This window comes from Sebastes umbrosus, chromosome 11, assembly GCF_015220745.1.
Source record: "Sebastes umbrosus isolate fSebUmb1 chromosome 11, fSebUmb1.pri, whole genome shotgun sequence".
Taxonomy (NCBI): domain Eukaryota; kingdom Metazoa; phylum Chordata; class Actinopteri; order Perciformes; family Sebastidae; genus Sebastes; species Sebastes umbrosus.
Window position 1 is genome coordinate 23,624,592 of NC_051279.1, and position 13,802 is coordinate 23,638,393.

Sequence of the window (13,802 nt, forward strand, 5' to 3'; positions counted from 1 at the left end):
CAAAATATATAAGCCACCTTGCTAAAGTAGGCTATATAAATGAATAGTGAGAGAAAGCGGGACAAAATTTGCAAACATTATTGCTCGTCTGTTTCTCTTCTCGACAGGGTGGATCCGTGTTGCAAATGTTGCATTTGAATAAAAATACCTTTAGACCTGGTGTGAGGATATTTTTTGGAAAGTAATGACATTTTGTCAGGTCTTCACTTCTTCAAATGTTAGTCAAGAGGTAAGTGTTAGGTTAAGATAATGGTATGGGTTAGGCATGTAGTTGTGATGGTTTGTGAAGTACATACTGTATGTGTGTGTGCAGAGCAACATGAGTTGGCCCTGTCTTTGAAGGAAGGATGCAGGGGCAGCCCTGTTGATATGGGTATATGTGTGCACAAATGTACAGTATGTGTTAGTGTTTGTGCATGTGCAAGTGGTACATACTGTAAACACACTATGGGCTGGTCTCCACACAACCTGAATCCAAAGGACCAATAAAACGTTTTGATTAAAGGTCATTTGAATAATATCCATTGTAGCCTTTCACTCAATTCATCCTTGCAGATATTTATAATTTTTCACTGATTATGATGTTTTAAAGAGTTAATCATGCATCAAAAAATAATAGGTTTGAATACAGTAATCAATATAATTACTACCCAGAGACAAAGAAGGTTAAACAAACTGTGAAAATAGTTCTCAGTCAGACACACTGACAGGTTAAAATGGTTCACTTCTATGCACATATAATGAGGGGTTAAAATGATATACTATAGTGACTGAAAATGGCCATGTCTATTTTAAGATCGAGGTTATAGACTACGAGATTAGATCGATGAGATGAGACGTCAGAAAAAAGAGCATTAAATAAGGCTCTGTAGACCATATGTGTTGTGGAACACAATGGAGATACATCAAATTGAGTGAATAAAATTATTATGACAACAAGTGAAATGATCCAAAATATATATTTTTCTCTTCAAAATACTATTTTATGGAATTTCTGCTTGTATAAGTTGTGTCAACGTGTGCAGGATAGAGGATAGGATGGCAAAATTTGCTTTACTGAATATTACAGGACAATGCACAATAGTTGATAAATCCCCCTTAACCTATAACTCAAGGTTTGTACACACCTGTTCCACCAAAATCTGAGACTGCAGATGAGCCAGCAAACATGAGGTCACCATTTCGGCTGTCGTCAGAAAATGTGACCCCACAGCACCTATATTTTGCTTTTCTTTTAGAGTTTTGTGAATATATAAAAAATAAATAATAATAATTGAAAAAAATAAATAATGATTTTGTGTGTTTTCTGTCACGTACATATTCATTCATTTCATTTCAAAATGTATTTCGAACATGTAGAATACAAAAATAAAGAAAAGAAAAAATAAAGAAAAAGAATGATCATACCAGCAAGTGGACAGTCAGAAACAAGTAGTATTTACATACAATGAAAAGCATAAGAAAAATAAATTGTCAAACACTTGATGCCTTGATTAAAAGGAGTGAGAAGAAGTATACACTTATTTAATCCCACCCCTTCTCCATAAGTCAATTATTAATTATTAACCAGCTTCCTTATTGAGCCATAATTATACTGTCCTAAATTTGTCTAACTATAATTATTATTATTTATAATTATTCTAACTATATGACATATTACACAGGCAACAGTATGGTCACTGCAGTAACAGATTTAGATGGTCACAGATTTGGGTGTAACACCTGTTTGTACTGTTTCTACGTAGCCCTGTCACGTGCTTAGGTCAGCCAATCACAGCCTTTTGTTTGGGGTCACGCACCTGGCACGCATGCCGACCAGAAGAGGAAAATAAGATGATTTGTGTGCTGAAGCTTGATTTTACGCGTCCTAATGTACATTTACTTATTTTCCAAGTTGTCAAGACAATAGTTTAGTTTATCATATCCAAATGCATTCGCCAAAAAAACCCCGAATTGTTCAACAAAGTTTGTGTCGGTCATTGTTGTGGCACAGAGAAGCTAATTAACCCAACTAGCTAGCCAATTAACCCAATTAACTAGCTGCAGGAGTTTTAGCCGGTTTTAGCCCTTAGCACGTGTTGCACTGTGACTTTGAGAGGGACCCCGCGGTACGGATGATGACGGGAAAGCTACACGGGGTTGGCTTTGGCATCTCCCTTTGTCGAGGTAAGACGGTTTACAATTTATGACATTTTTGACCATAAGAAGAATTATCTTTCTTCACTGAACAGCCCAAGGTGTGGAGTTTTGTTTTGACATGGAGGAAATCGTTCCTGGTCAACACTGTTTACACTAAACCAGGGGTCTGCACCCTGCAGCTCTGGAGCCACATGAGGCTCTTCAGCCCCTCTCCAGTGGCTCCCTGTGGATTTATAAACATGGAAATGAATAACCATTTTTTTTTTTTTACATTTTCGTTTTTATTTATCATTGTTGTAGGTCTAATGTATGATGATAAGACAGATTATTAGGACCACATTGAGGAAAAAACATACAAACAAACAAGTCATAATATTATAAAGTAGTAATTTTACGTATTATTTTCTTTTTTTTCTCGTAAAGTTATGACTTTATTCTCGTAATATTACGACTTTTTTTCTCGTAAAGTTATGACTTTATTCTCATAATATTACGACTTTTTTTCTCGTAATATTGCGACTTTTTTTCTCGTTAAGTTCTGACTTTATTCTCGTTATATTACGACTTTTTTTCTCGTAAAGTTATGACTTTATTCTCGTAATATTACGGCTTTTTTTCTCGTAAAGTTATGACTTTATTCTCGTTATATTACGACTTTTTTTCTCGTAAAGTTCTGACTTTATTCTCGTAATACTACTGTTTTTTTTCTCGTAAAGTTATGACTTTATTCTCGTTATATTACGACTTTTTTTCTCGTAAAATTGTGAATTTATTCTTGTAATATTACGACTCTTTTTCTTGTAATATTTTGACTTTTTTTCTCGAAAGGTTGTGATTTTTTTCTCGTTATATTACAACTTTTTTTCTCGTAAAGTTATGACTTTATTCTCGTTATATTACGAGAACAAAGTCATAACTTTACGAGAAAAACAAGTTTTTCGTTATATCACAACTTTTTTCTCGTAATATTATGACTTTATTCTGGAAATCTCAGATGTTTTCTCCCTCAATGTGGCCCTAATACTCCGTAATGCATTTGCACTTTGGCCTTTCACTGCATTAGACTTATATACTATATACTTAGACTATAAACTGTGTTACCTTCATCACTATGATCAAATGTTTTGCAGCTCCAGACAGATTTATTTTTTTTTCTTTGCCTAAAAAGGCTCTTTTGATAGTAAAGGTTGCTGACCCCTGCACTAAACGCTCACAAATATTGTATGTATTTATGTATTCTTGTGATGGACCTGTGACTGTGAGAATATGCTCATAACTGTCTTGGCCGATAAAGTGAGTGGCTGTTGTCATAACAATGCTAACGCTGGTTGTTGATGGAAATTGATTCAGAGCTTGAGGCTTGGAGAAGTCAGGGAGGTGAACACACAGAGTTTTTAATGTTGATGTTGATCGAGTGTTGGACTCATTTGAATACTACAATACATATAATGAAATTTAGTCTTCTAAATTTGGGCCCTCAAATGTCTCACAGCTCCCAAGAGATATCTAGCTAACCTAGATAGCTTGACACAAGTTGTGAGTCTTAATTATTTAAAGATGTAACCTAGTTGGGTTTGTACTTTAAGCACTCCTTTCAGTCGGTACAAGGCTACCTCTGCAGTCATTCAGTGGAGTAACTGAATTTGGCAACATTTTTGCTAGGTGTACTTGGATAGTTAATTACAACGGTCTAAATAAAAGTGCTGACGCTACAGTATGTCCATTCATCACTTTGAAAACTCTGTTGCAGTTGAAACACAAACGGCATTATTGCTGCACACTCCTTCATGAGCAAAGAAAAAACCCCAAGTAGACCAAATAAGACATTACAATTACAAGTCTTTGTAGCTTTCTCTTCATAATATACCTGAAAATGTGAATTTCAAATTTCAAATACATACTACTAATAATAAAAACAGTTCAATCTGTGTGTTTAACCATAGACTGCAACATGGGAAATACTGTGTGAATGAGATATACTTTAAATCTCTAGAGTTGTATATCTCCACTGTTATGGTTAGCTGAACTTATGAGCTGGCTCTGTAAACTTTAAGTCAGTTTGAGGCTCAATGCTGGATTCAGAATATTGGCATCAGTTTAAATCGTAAAATTGAATTGAGTCAAGCATCTGGATTCTTACAATTCTTCGAAACCTGTCCTGCTCTCAGGCGGCAATAGCATCAAAGAGATTTATTGCTAAATAACAAAAGACATAAAAACCAACTGACTTAATTTGGTCCCTGATTGATTGCAAAAGCATGCAGTAAAGCAGCTAGAAAACATGATCAGCTGGCATGCTCAGAAAACACCAGGCTAACTGCCATAGCTTCAGGTGGTCTGTCTCCTTTCATGGCAGAAGCGGATCCTCACTAATTTGGTGACAGACTTTGTTTGTGATGTGCCTTTTGTTTTCAAGCAAAGGCTCCCCAAGGAACCAATGTTAGTTTAAACGACGGGTGTGTTTGACATCAGATAAGACAAGACTTGCGTTTGAACCCCTAGTCGGTTAATAAATTCCCTGTGATGCCTCAATTCATTCATTAATTTTCCCGGTGAAGGGGCTGACTATACAATAATGCTTTACAGGAAGAAATAACATGCAAATTGTTGCAAAATCACAGTAATTTCTAACCTGATTCTTACTGGTACAGTTTTGGCTAATCTAGATTTGCATAACATTGCAATTATCTTTTGCAGAGACGGCTAACATTAATGCTGCACAATGGCCCTGTTCAGACCTGGTATTATAATGCGTCCTCAGTGATCCAATCATAAGTAGACAGCTCTAAGTACAGGTGTGAACGCACTCGAAATGTATCGAGGATGCATTGAGATCCAATCACTTAGACCACATATGGTAGTGTGTAGTGTGTACGCAAATGTGCCTGGTCCACATTGAAGGACCGCCTACTCAACTGATGTCCCGCTGGGATCCACGGGTCTCTGCGCTCCTCATGTGAATAGACAGGCAGACGCGAGCGCCTGTCTGCCTCGCAGCATGGAAACGGCCTCTGTGCTGTATTCTGTCGGTACAATTGTATTTTTATTAAAATATATCTTATCTATAGGCTACATAATCTACGGACTAGTCACGCAAAGTGCATTATTATCATACTGTCGGTGATGTCTTGGTGTTTTTTTCTCCGTTGCTTTGCACAAATTCACGAATATGTAGAATATAACTACTGACATTCATGTAATATTACGTCACAACGTCTGCTGTATTAGCCGTGTGTGTACTACTTGTTTATTTGCATATAGAGCGGGGAAGTGAGATCGGATCACAAGTGGTCATTCAAGACGCATATGGAGACGCATTCTAATGCCAGGTCTGAACAGGGTCAATGACAAGGTTGCCGTTTATTCATCAACAACACATGCCACTGTAAACGTATAACTAGCAGTGCCAGAAAGTGTGTGTCCAGGTAAAGGAGTTAAAGCAATGACTGAACAACCACCTCTACCAGCTCTTATTGTGGCTAGCACAACTAATTCAGGTAGAAAACTCCCCAATCATCTTGACTGCACCCCGTCCATAAACAACTGCTGACTTGGGAGGTTTTTCTTAGTAGGGGGAAGTATCCCCCTCAGCTTCTTGGTAATGAGAGAACCACTAGAACCGTATCACATGTTGTTGCTGAAGGGGTTTCCTTGAAGTGGAGAGTCCCCTGCAGAGAAAGCAGACAAATTGTCCTGACAGTGAAGAAAACAACTGTTAAAGAGAGAAATACAGTGACCATGCTCACTATCCTGTCTCTAATCTGAATTTCTCTGCAATGCAAATACCACCATAGCATCTTCTTTTTCCCATTTTGAGGGCATGAAGTGAGGTGAACAAACACTGCAAACAGGACCGAGTGGTACTTTAGTAATGGCCACATTTGTGATGATGGCAACTGAATGTTCTGCATCTTTGTATTCTCTCATTAGCTTACCTTACCTGCTGATTTCTTAGAAAGCAGAGAGATAGTGATCAGCTTTGGGGGATGTATTGACAGCTGCAAGCTGTTTGGCAATAAGTCAGGAGTAATCACTGTCAGTGCTACTGGAATATGTGTGCTTGTGTATATGCATATGTGTGGGTGGTGCACATAGGCACACAGACTCTCTCTATAGGAAGAAAGAGTGTGTCTTTTCTTCTTGACCTTCTCTTAACCCTGGTCAATATTATAAATAGCAAATGTGTTTGCGTTCATTTCACTGGCTTCTGCCTCCCTCGCAGTCTATTTTGGACCCACTTGTCACCTTAGCACAGAAGTGAACAAACACCACATACTTTTATTTCAATATCACACTCCACAAGTAATGAGTATTTAGTGATCATGAGAGACAAATGTGATGTCATAATGGTCAAAACCGTATATACATACAGTATTTATCAATGTAAATTATATTTCATATTGTGTGTTAGTGGAATCTCTCGATCCAATGTGATAAATCTCTTATACTGTAATATACCGAAGCCCCCCCCAAAAACAAGAAAGAAACAAACATGCGCCAGTCTACAACAATCCACGTGACAGTCTAACAGACATTGGCGTGCCTGTTTCTAGGGCTGAACACTTTGAGGAAAGCATATCATTTTGAGTTTTCTTAACAATATAGTGATTTGCATTTAAAATCTGATTATTTTTTTATAAATGAACCCTTATGGCTGTTTTTGTGGTCTAGTTTTTAAACAAAATATCTTTGTACAAATTATAATCACAAAATTAGCTTGTTTCAACATGAAAACAACCAGAAATAATTTGCTATTAGCTACAGAGTCAATTTGCTGGTGATGGTAGACCTTTTACACAGAAGACGTTTTGATTTGGTGATAGTAGGAAAAGCACAGGTGTTACTAATAACATTAACGACGGCTCGAGGGACCGTGAGCCAGCCAGCATAATACCAAGGTGCTTAAAACGCACAGCGAAATGGAATTCAGTCATCGTTAATTTTATTGTTTACACCTGTGGTTTTCCTACTGTGACATGTCAAAGTGGCTTCTGTGAAAAAGGCTTCTTATTATGCAAGTTATAATTAAAACTGCAGCTCTCATGCGAATTGAAAATTGCTCTTTTTTCAAAATGTGATTTTTAAACAAGTAATCATTCAGCCCTACCTGTTTCTTTATGTAAAGGTATATTCCACCCTATTAAATGGATACATACTAGCTCATGAAGTGTAATTTTCCAAACAAATTGCTGGATTTGACAATAAGAGCCGGTAGAATGAGTATACAAATGTTTCGTGTCATATTTCCCCAATTTCTTTTAATGGCTATGACATTAAATCAGTCACACCAGCTTGCTTTATGTCTGACAAGAAAGCAGATTATGTTGGCTTCAAGAGACAGAAGAGAAAGAAGAAAGAAGAGAAGGGGCGTATAGAGAGAGCAAAGGTAGTAGGATGTAGGTCGAGATGGAATGAGCTTGCCAATATGGAGAATGAGAGGAGGAGGAGGGGGAGGAAGGGAAAATGAAAGGCATGTGAACATGTGAAAAAGGAACCTTAGGGCCTGAGGTGGAAAATATTGGATGAGGAAAGGAATAAAGTAGTTGAGGTTCAGGCAATGGAGGCAGATGTTGAAGGACTGAGTGTAGGAGAGGACTGAAGGAAAGAAGGTTGAAGGTTGGATTTTAGAGAGGATGGACAGTAAGGACAGAGTGATGGGTGTAAGGATCAGAGGGAGAGAAGATGAAGATCGTAATGCAAGAGCAGAGGAAGGATACTGGTGGAAAATCACAAGGAAAATGTGTGAGGATAAAATAAGAGGTGAAGGTGGGGAGAAAGATGAGAGAAAGAAGGTGAAAGTAATGACACACTGATGCACAGGGAGAGATGAAGATAAGGAAAGAGAGAAAACAATGTGGTGCAGGAAAGCGTAGGTACATTTCCTTTCTTTTTATTCAACCGCTGCCCACTATTGCTTGTAATAAAACCATCACTACCACTCCCATTATTTCCAACATCGACTGCACTATAGGAGGGAATCAATCTAATGTTTTCAAAGATATTTGCTCTGTCATGCTATGGCATTTGCCTTCAGTTCTAAATTGGTAATACAATCTACAAAATAAATGCCCATACTAATTAAATCAGATTAGATGAAGCTGTAATGATCGCCGTGGGGAAATTGGGTCTTTGTAGGAGCAGAGAAAAGGATATAGATAAGACCAGAAACAATACAGAGTATGAAAGATAACAAAATAATTACAGCAGAATGCATTGAGATAACAATGCATTGATTGAATGTGTGTTTGTTGCAGGCTAGTACGGCTTTACAGATCTGCAGTGAACAGAATATGTTTCACTTCTCATACAAAAGGCTCTATTAGTCCTACTAACTGGTGGGTGTCCCAGTTTTCTCTGGAGTTTCTCTCTTGTTGCTGGACACGTGTTTTATTTGCAGAGGTTTTCAGGGCTCTGTCTGGTTGTCTTCGGCTACTACTCAAATTAATGGATTTTAAATTCAATGAATCTGCCCAAATTAAAACTGTGGAATTGTGAAAAAAGAGATGCAAGCTCTGTGAACATTTTTAAGTGACAATTGAAAACGTATTTATTCAGTAATACCTTTAACTAGCTGCCGCTCTTCCTTTTGTTTTATACTTATCTTTTACATGTTTTATTGTTCTTATGCCTTTCTTTGTTTTATTGCTTGGGTTTATCATGTAATATTTGCACGTTTTAATTTGTTTAAATTAATTTTCTTATTTCCTTCACCTTCTTGTGAAACACAATGAACTACTTCCCCTGTATGAAAAGTCCTATATAAATAAAGTTTATTATTATTATTAATTATGATTTATTGCTTTTTGCAGTAATAGTTAGGCCATTTAACCTCAAATTAGGTAGTTCATGTTGTTCACGTTTTAAGGGGATTAGCGGAATCTGGAAATCATCATTTATTAATTTTTTATAACAGCCATATTTTGGCCGGCACCACTTTCATCATGTTTTGGCCGACCCCTGTGCGTGTAGAGTCTCTGCTCGTGCGTCACTGATTGTGTGGGCATGCAATATTTGAGCATATGTCTTCTGTGTGTGTGTTAGTCCACTTTTATTTTTATTTTTAGTGCCCTGTTCACTGAACTGCTTATTCGATGACCGATGAAGTTAAGATTCATCTGTTAGAAACCACTCAGTTATGACACACGATTGAGCCAGCCAAATGAAATCAGATCAAGTAGTTTTGATCGGACTTCGTTGATTTTTTTTTTTTCAAACTGACCTCGACTGGTGGATAATTCCTTTTTCCTCTTTTTGTGCATCTGCCACATGTTCACCTTTGACTAGTGAGAGCTGCTTCAACAAATCTGGCATTAAGACAAATTGCTGTCTGACTGTATAGAGAGAGAGAGAGCAGGATAGAGGGAAAGGGATGAATGAAAAACAAAGGGTGTGATAGTGTGGGTTGAAAATTATCATCACCTCTGGGATTGAGCTCTGGGATTGAGTTCAATTAATTTTTTTTAAATGGGTGTTTCCAAGTTTCTCTGTTCAAATTATTACATTGCATATACTACACAATGCTTTCTGCATAAATGTCAGGGGCGTAATCTCTCCTTTTCTTTTATTCTCTTTCACTCACTGACTTCTCCCTGCTGCTGCACCCTCTTTTTCTTCCTCTCCCCTCCCCCTTAGCCCTCTCTCCCTCCCCTTTCCCTTTACTTCCCTCCCACTTCTCTCTCTCACTCTAAAGAGCACTCAGTCTCTGCGCTCCCCTTCATTTCCCGCTCCAACATGTTGGCAGGAGGAGAAAGAGGAGGATGCTGCGCTCTACCCTCGGTGCGTTCTTGCCACCTCTCCGGCCAGCGCGCACTGCCTCTGACTCAGACTCAGCTTTCAGTTGTCTCCGCCTGAGGGACTTAAGACAGGAGGTGGAGGTGGAGGAGGAACCGAAGGATACGCTGGAGATCAGGAACTCTCACACCAGGGTCCCCAACAGGAACAACAACAGCAGGAGAGCAGAACAGAGCAACTGCTCCTCATCCGTGGTGGAAACTATTAATACCTCAGCAGTGACCACCTCTTCTGCCTCCTCTAGTTTCCCTCCCTCCTCTTCCTCCTTCTCGGCTCCAAGATCCATGTGGCAAGAGGCAATAAGGAGGAAGCGGTATCTCCTGGACCGGGCAGGGGAGTCTGGTGAAGGGGATAAAGGACGAGGAAGAGGTCAGAAGAAGAGGAACAGGTCTCCGGATTGGCTGTATGAGTCCTACCACTGTATGAGCCAGCAGCATCCTCTGATTGTGTTTCTGCTGCTCATAGTGATGGGAGCCTGCCTGGCTCTGCTGACTGTGTTCTTTGCTTCAGGACTGGTAAGCTTTTCTTTTGCAACATGAAGAAACATGCACACAGATGCATTTTTGCAAAATTAAAAAAGTACAAATAAACAAACAACCCAGGACCATACAAACATATGAATGGAATTATGTGCAGGAAAATTCCTATCCAGTGTAAGCTCTGTAAACAGTGTGGCCAGGTACATCTAGGCACATGTGGTGCACACACACACACATATTGTGAACTCTCACATTTTCTATTAGCATGCATAGAAATAGGGTCACACAAACTAGCTTGCCAATCATGTGCACACAAACACTCATGCTCACACGCACTCAGAACGTCTGCTGGCTTGTCAAACACATCATATGAGCCCTACTCCTTCATAGAGTCATACACACACACAAGTGTGCACACACATACAAGTGTGCTTGTGCAACACCTACAGTACATGCACACACGCTCTCACAGCATGCGGTCTTCATCGCAGCACTAATGTGAAGAGAAGGGTGAGATAAAACTGAGGGGCGAATAAAGGACTTTGTTATTGTCTGAGCTCATGGTTGACTGAACTACAGAAAGGAGCTCTGTTTCCCTCTGTCACTATTTTGACAGGATTATCTGCTCTCTAAAACCCTGAAATATTCAATGCGGTGAAGGCAAGAAAATACATTCTGAACTGAAGTATGCATAAAAAAAAAAGGAAATAATGATATACAACAACAACACAATCTAATGAATGATTTTAGAGGATGTACTTGTGGCATAACCTTATTATAGCTTATAAAATTTTTGCATTAGGAGAGTGCCTCTCCCATTCCCTGTCTCTGCTGAGTCTGCTATTAAGAAGGGATTAGTCTAAAACGCACTGAAAGAGAGACAGGGAGAGCACTGACACACATCACCCCACAAATCACGAAAATCTCCGGAACTGAAACTGAATGAAAACAGAATTAAAAGTTTTGCATGGTAAAGTTGTTTTCATGCACTGTAACATAACAACCAACAGATGGTGAGGTCAGTAATATCAGTGGTTGGATAACCAGCCATTGGATTTACATGCAATCAAGACAATTAATCAAGACAAAACATAATCTGTTATGCCTAATTAGTCAACAAATGAAATCCCTTATCTAAAAGATTATAAGAGACAAAATGTTTTGATGAACCATATTTAAACTTTTCTGATAGTTGATAGCGTTTAACCTCCTGCACACTGCCGTAATTGTCATAATAGTGATTTTATTATGGTCTTTCACATGGTTAGATATAATCATCATTCATCAATATTGTGACTCTTTACCTTAGCCACAACTGGTGTTTGTGCCAGTGAATTACCTAGTTGATAATTTCACTTTGGATTTATTATTTGATTCAGCTGGCAGTATTTGTGTTAAAGCTGTGGTAAAGTGTGACAGTACAAGCAGCTAAAGCATTAAATATTAATGTAGAGTTAGAAACATGGGTGCTCCAGTACTGTAAAGAAGGCTTTTGAAATCTCCAGTTTTAAGGAATATATATTATATATACATATTTCCCTACAATCTGACACTAAGATTATATTCAGTTTTTTTGGGCTCAAAACAAACAAGCATCTCAGTAAATGCCTTTTCCTGTCAGATCACCGCTCTGTCTATCTGTCCTACATACTCTTTTCTGTTAGCTCTGTCCCTGTGCTGGATAGGCATGGCTTTTGCTACTCCCTTTGATTTTTTTTTCTTTCTTTTTTTCCACTCCATCATCCCATATTTCTCTACATTCTTGTGTCTGTGTCATCTCTCACCTCCTCATATTTCTGTCTCTCTCTTTTATTTGTATCCTATCATCCCTCCATCCTGCTGGCTGGCTGACCTAAATCCTGTGCTGTTTTGGAGCTCTGCTCTGGGCGAGACAAACTCTCTGCAGCCACACATATCCTCTCCTGTCCCAGTGCATTGACTGTGAGCATGAGAAAGAGACGGAGGGAAGGTGGGGGCGGGGGGCTAGAGAGAGAGAGAGAGAGAGAGAGAGAGAGAGAGAGAGAGAGAGAGAGAGAGAGAGAGAGAGAGAGAGAGAGAGAGAGAGAGAGAGAGAGAGAGAGAGAGAGAGAGAGAGAGAGAGAGAGAGAGAGAGAGAGAGAGAGAGAGAGAGAGAGAGAGAGAGAGAGAGAGAGAGAGAGAGAGAGAGAGAGAGAGAGAGAGAGAGAGAGAGAGAGAGAAGGAAGGACAAATGCAAAGAGCACCGTGAGATAGACTGGCCTAAAAACATTTTGATGGTTAGGTCGCTTCTCAAAACAATGATGGATTGAGTGACTGCACTGAATAAAAAACAACATATTATTCCATTTTAATATAACAGAATGCTTGTTAATATTTAAAACACTAGTTTAAAAGAAAATATTCCATTCATTAATTTGGATTATGCAGTGTAATTTACATGAATGGAAGACCAAACAAAGCTGTCTTCACGGATGGGGATACAGTGTCACTGAGCATCTTTTTACTGACCCTGAAGGTAAAAAGTTGGAATCACCATTCACATATATATAATAACAATATGACACACAAGGCTATTTGGGGTGAATATGAATTGAAGTTTGATTGATAGATATCAGTGAATTTCACAGATTTCCTTACCTACACAGCCTAACGTGCCAGTGAGGATGTGACACATCTACCTACATATCCATATCCTGACCTTTTTCCATCCCCCGTCACAGTACTGGAAAAGCAATGATGGGATGAGACTTGTCAAAGGCAGGCAGCACAAACGACTCCCTTCACTGTGCTATTCCCCTACATCCACTTTTAAGAAACCCCTGAAATTTTTATTAGAACTTTCAGATCTAAGTGTGTTTCAGAAAAGCAGCCGCAAATCCATTATGGATGTGGCTTCAACTTTGCTACTGCGTAACACTGGCGGCTTTTTAGCGATTTTCTTCACTCCATAGGATGCTCTCTCAGTTTAAATGTTGTTCTACTTTTAGGGATGGGAATTTATAAGTGTTTATCTATACCGATTTCTCTTATCGATCCAATTCTGCCCATTCATTTCTGAGTCTTGTCACAATTCCTTGTGGCTCAAACAGAAAGTTAAAGCTACTGAAGTGAAAGGGCATTTGTTTCATCTCGTCACTGATTCCTTTCTCAGATTACTTCTAGCAAAGATGGTTGTCTAAGTAGTGATACCTTGTTGTGCTTAAAAAAGCAGAAAAAAGAGGTCTGTTTTATTGTTTTTATTGCTTCTCTGGGTGAGTCACATGTCTGCCTTGGTTGTTTGTGTTTTCAGGACACTAAAGAGGAAAGACGAGGATAGAGGAGTGGCTTTTTATATCACAGTTAGGCAGTTTCATGCCCCCTCGATAAGTCTTTTAATTTTTCGTTATCTCTCTCTGGCAAGCCTAGTTTTCCCTT

At 38.7% G+C, this 13,802-nt stretch overlaps 1 protein-coding gene across 4 annotated transcripts in view; it reads left to right on the plus strand.

Annotated features, from left to right (window-relative positions):
* The first annotated feature begins 1,760 nt into the window (after positions 1–1,760).
* The window catches only part of adcy2a (adenylate cyclase 2a), a 65,774-nt gene continuing 53,732 nt past the window's right edge, over positions 1,761–13,802 (plus strand). For 2 of the 4 annotated variants that reach the window (XM_037784870.1, XM_037784872.1), the window contains exons 1-2: positions 1,761–2,166; positions 9,772–10,445. In XM_037784870.1, the coding sequence (XP_037640798.1) occupies positions 9,897–10,445 (549 nt within the window). In that variant the 5' untranslated portion in view covers positions 1,761–2,166; positions 9,772–9,896. The remainder of the gene's footprint in view (positions 2,167–9,771; positions 10,446–13,802) is intronic. The other 2 variants (XM_037784871.1, XM_037784873.1) reach the window with 2 other exon arrangements.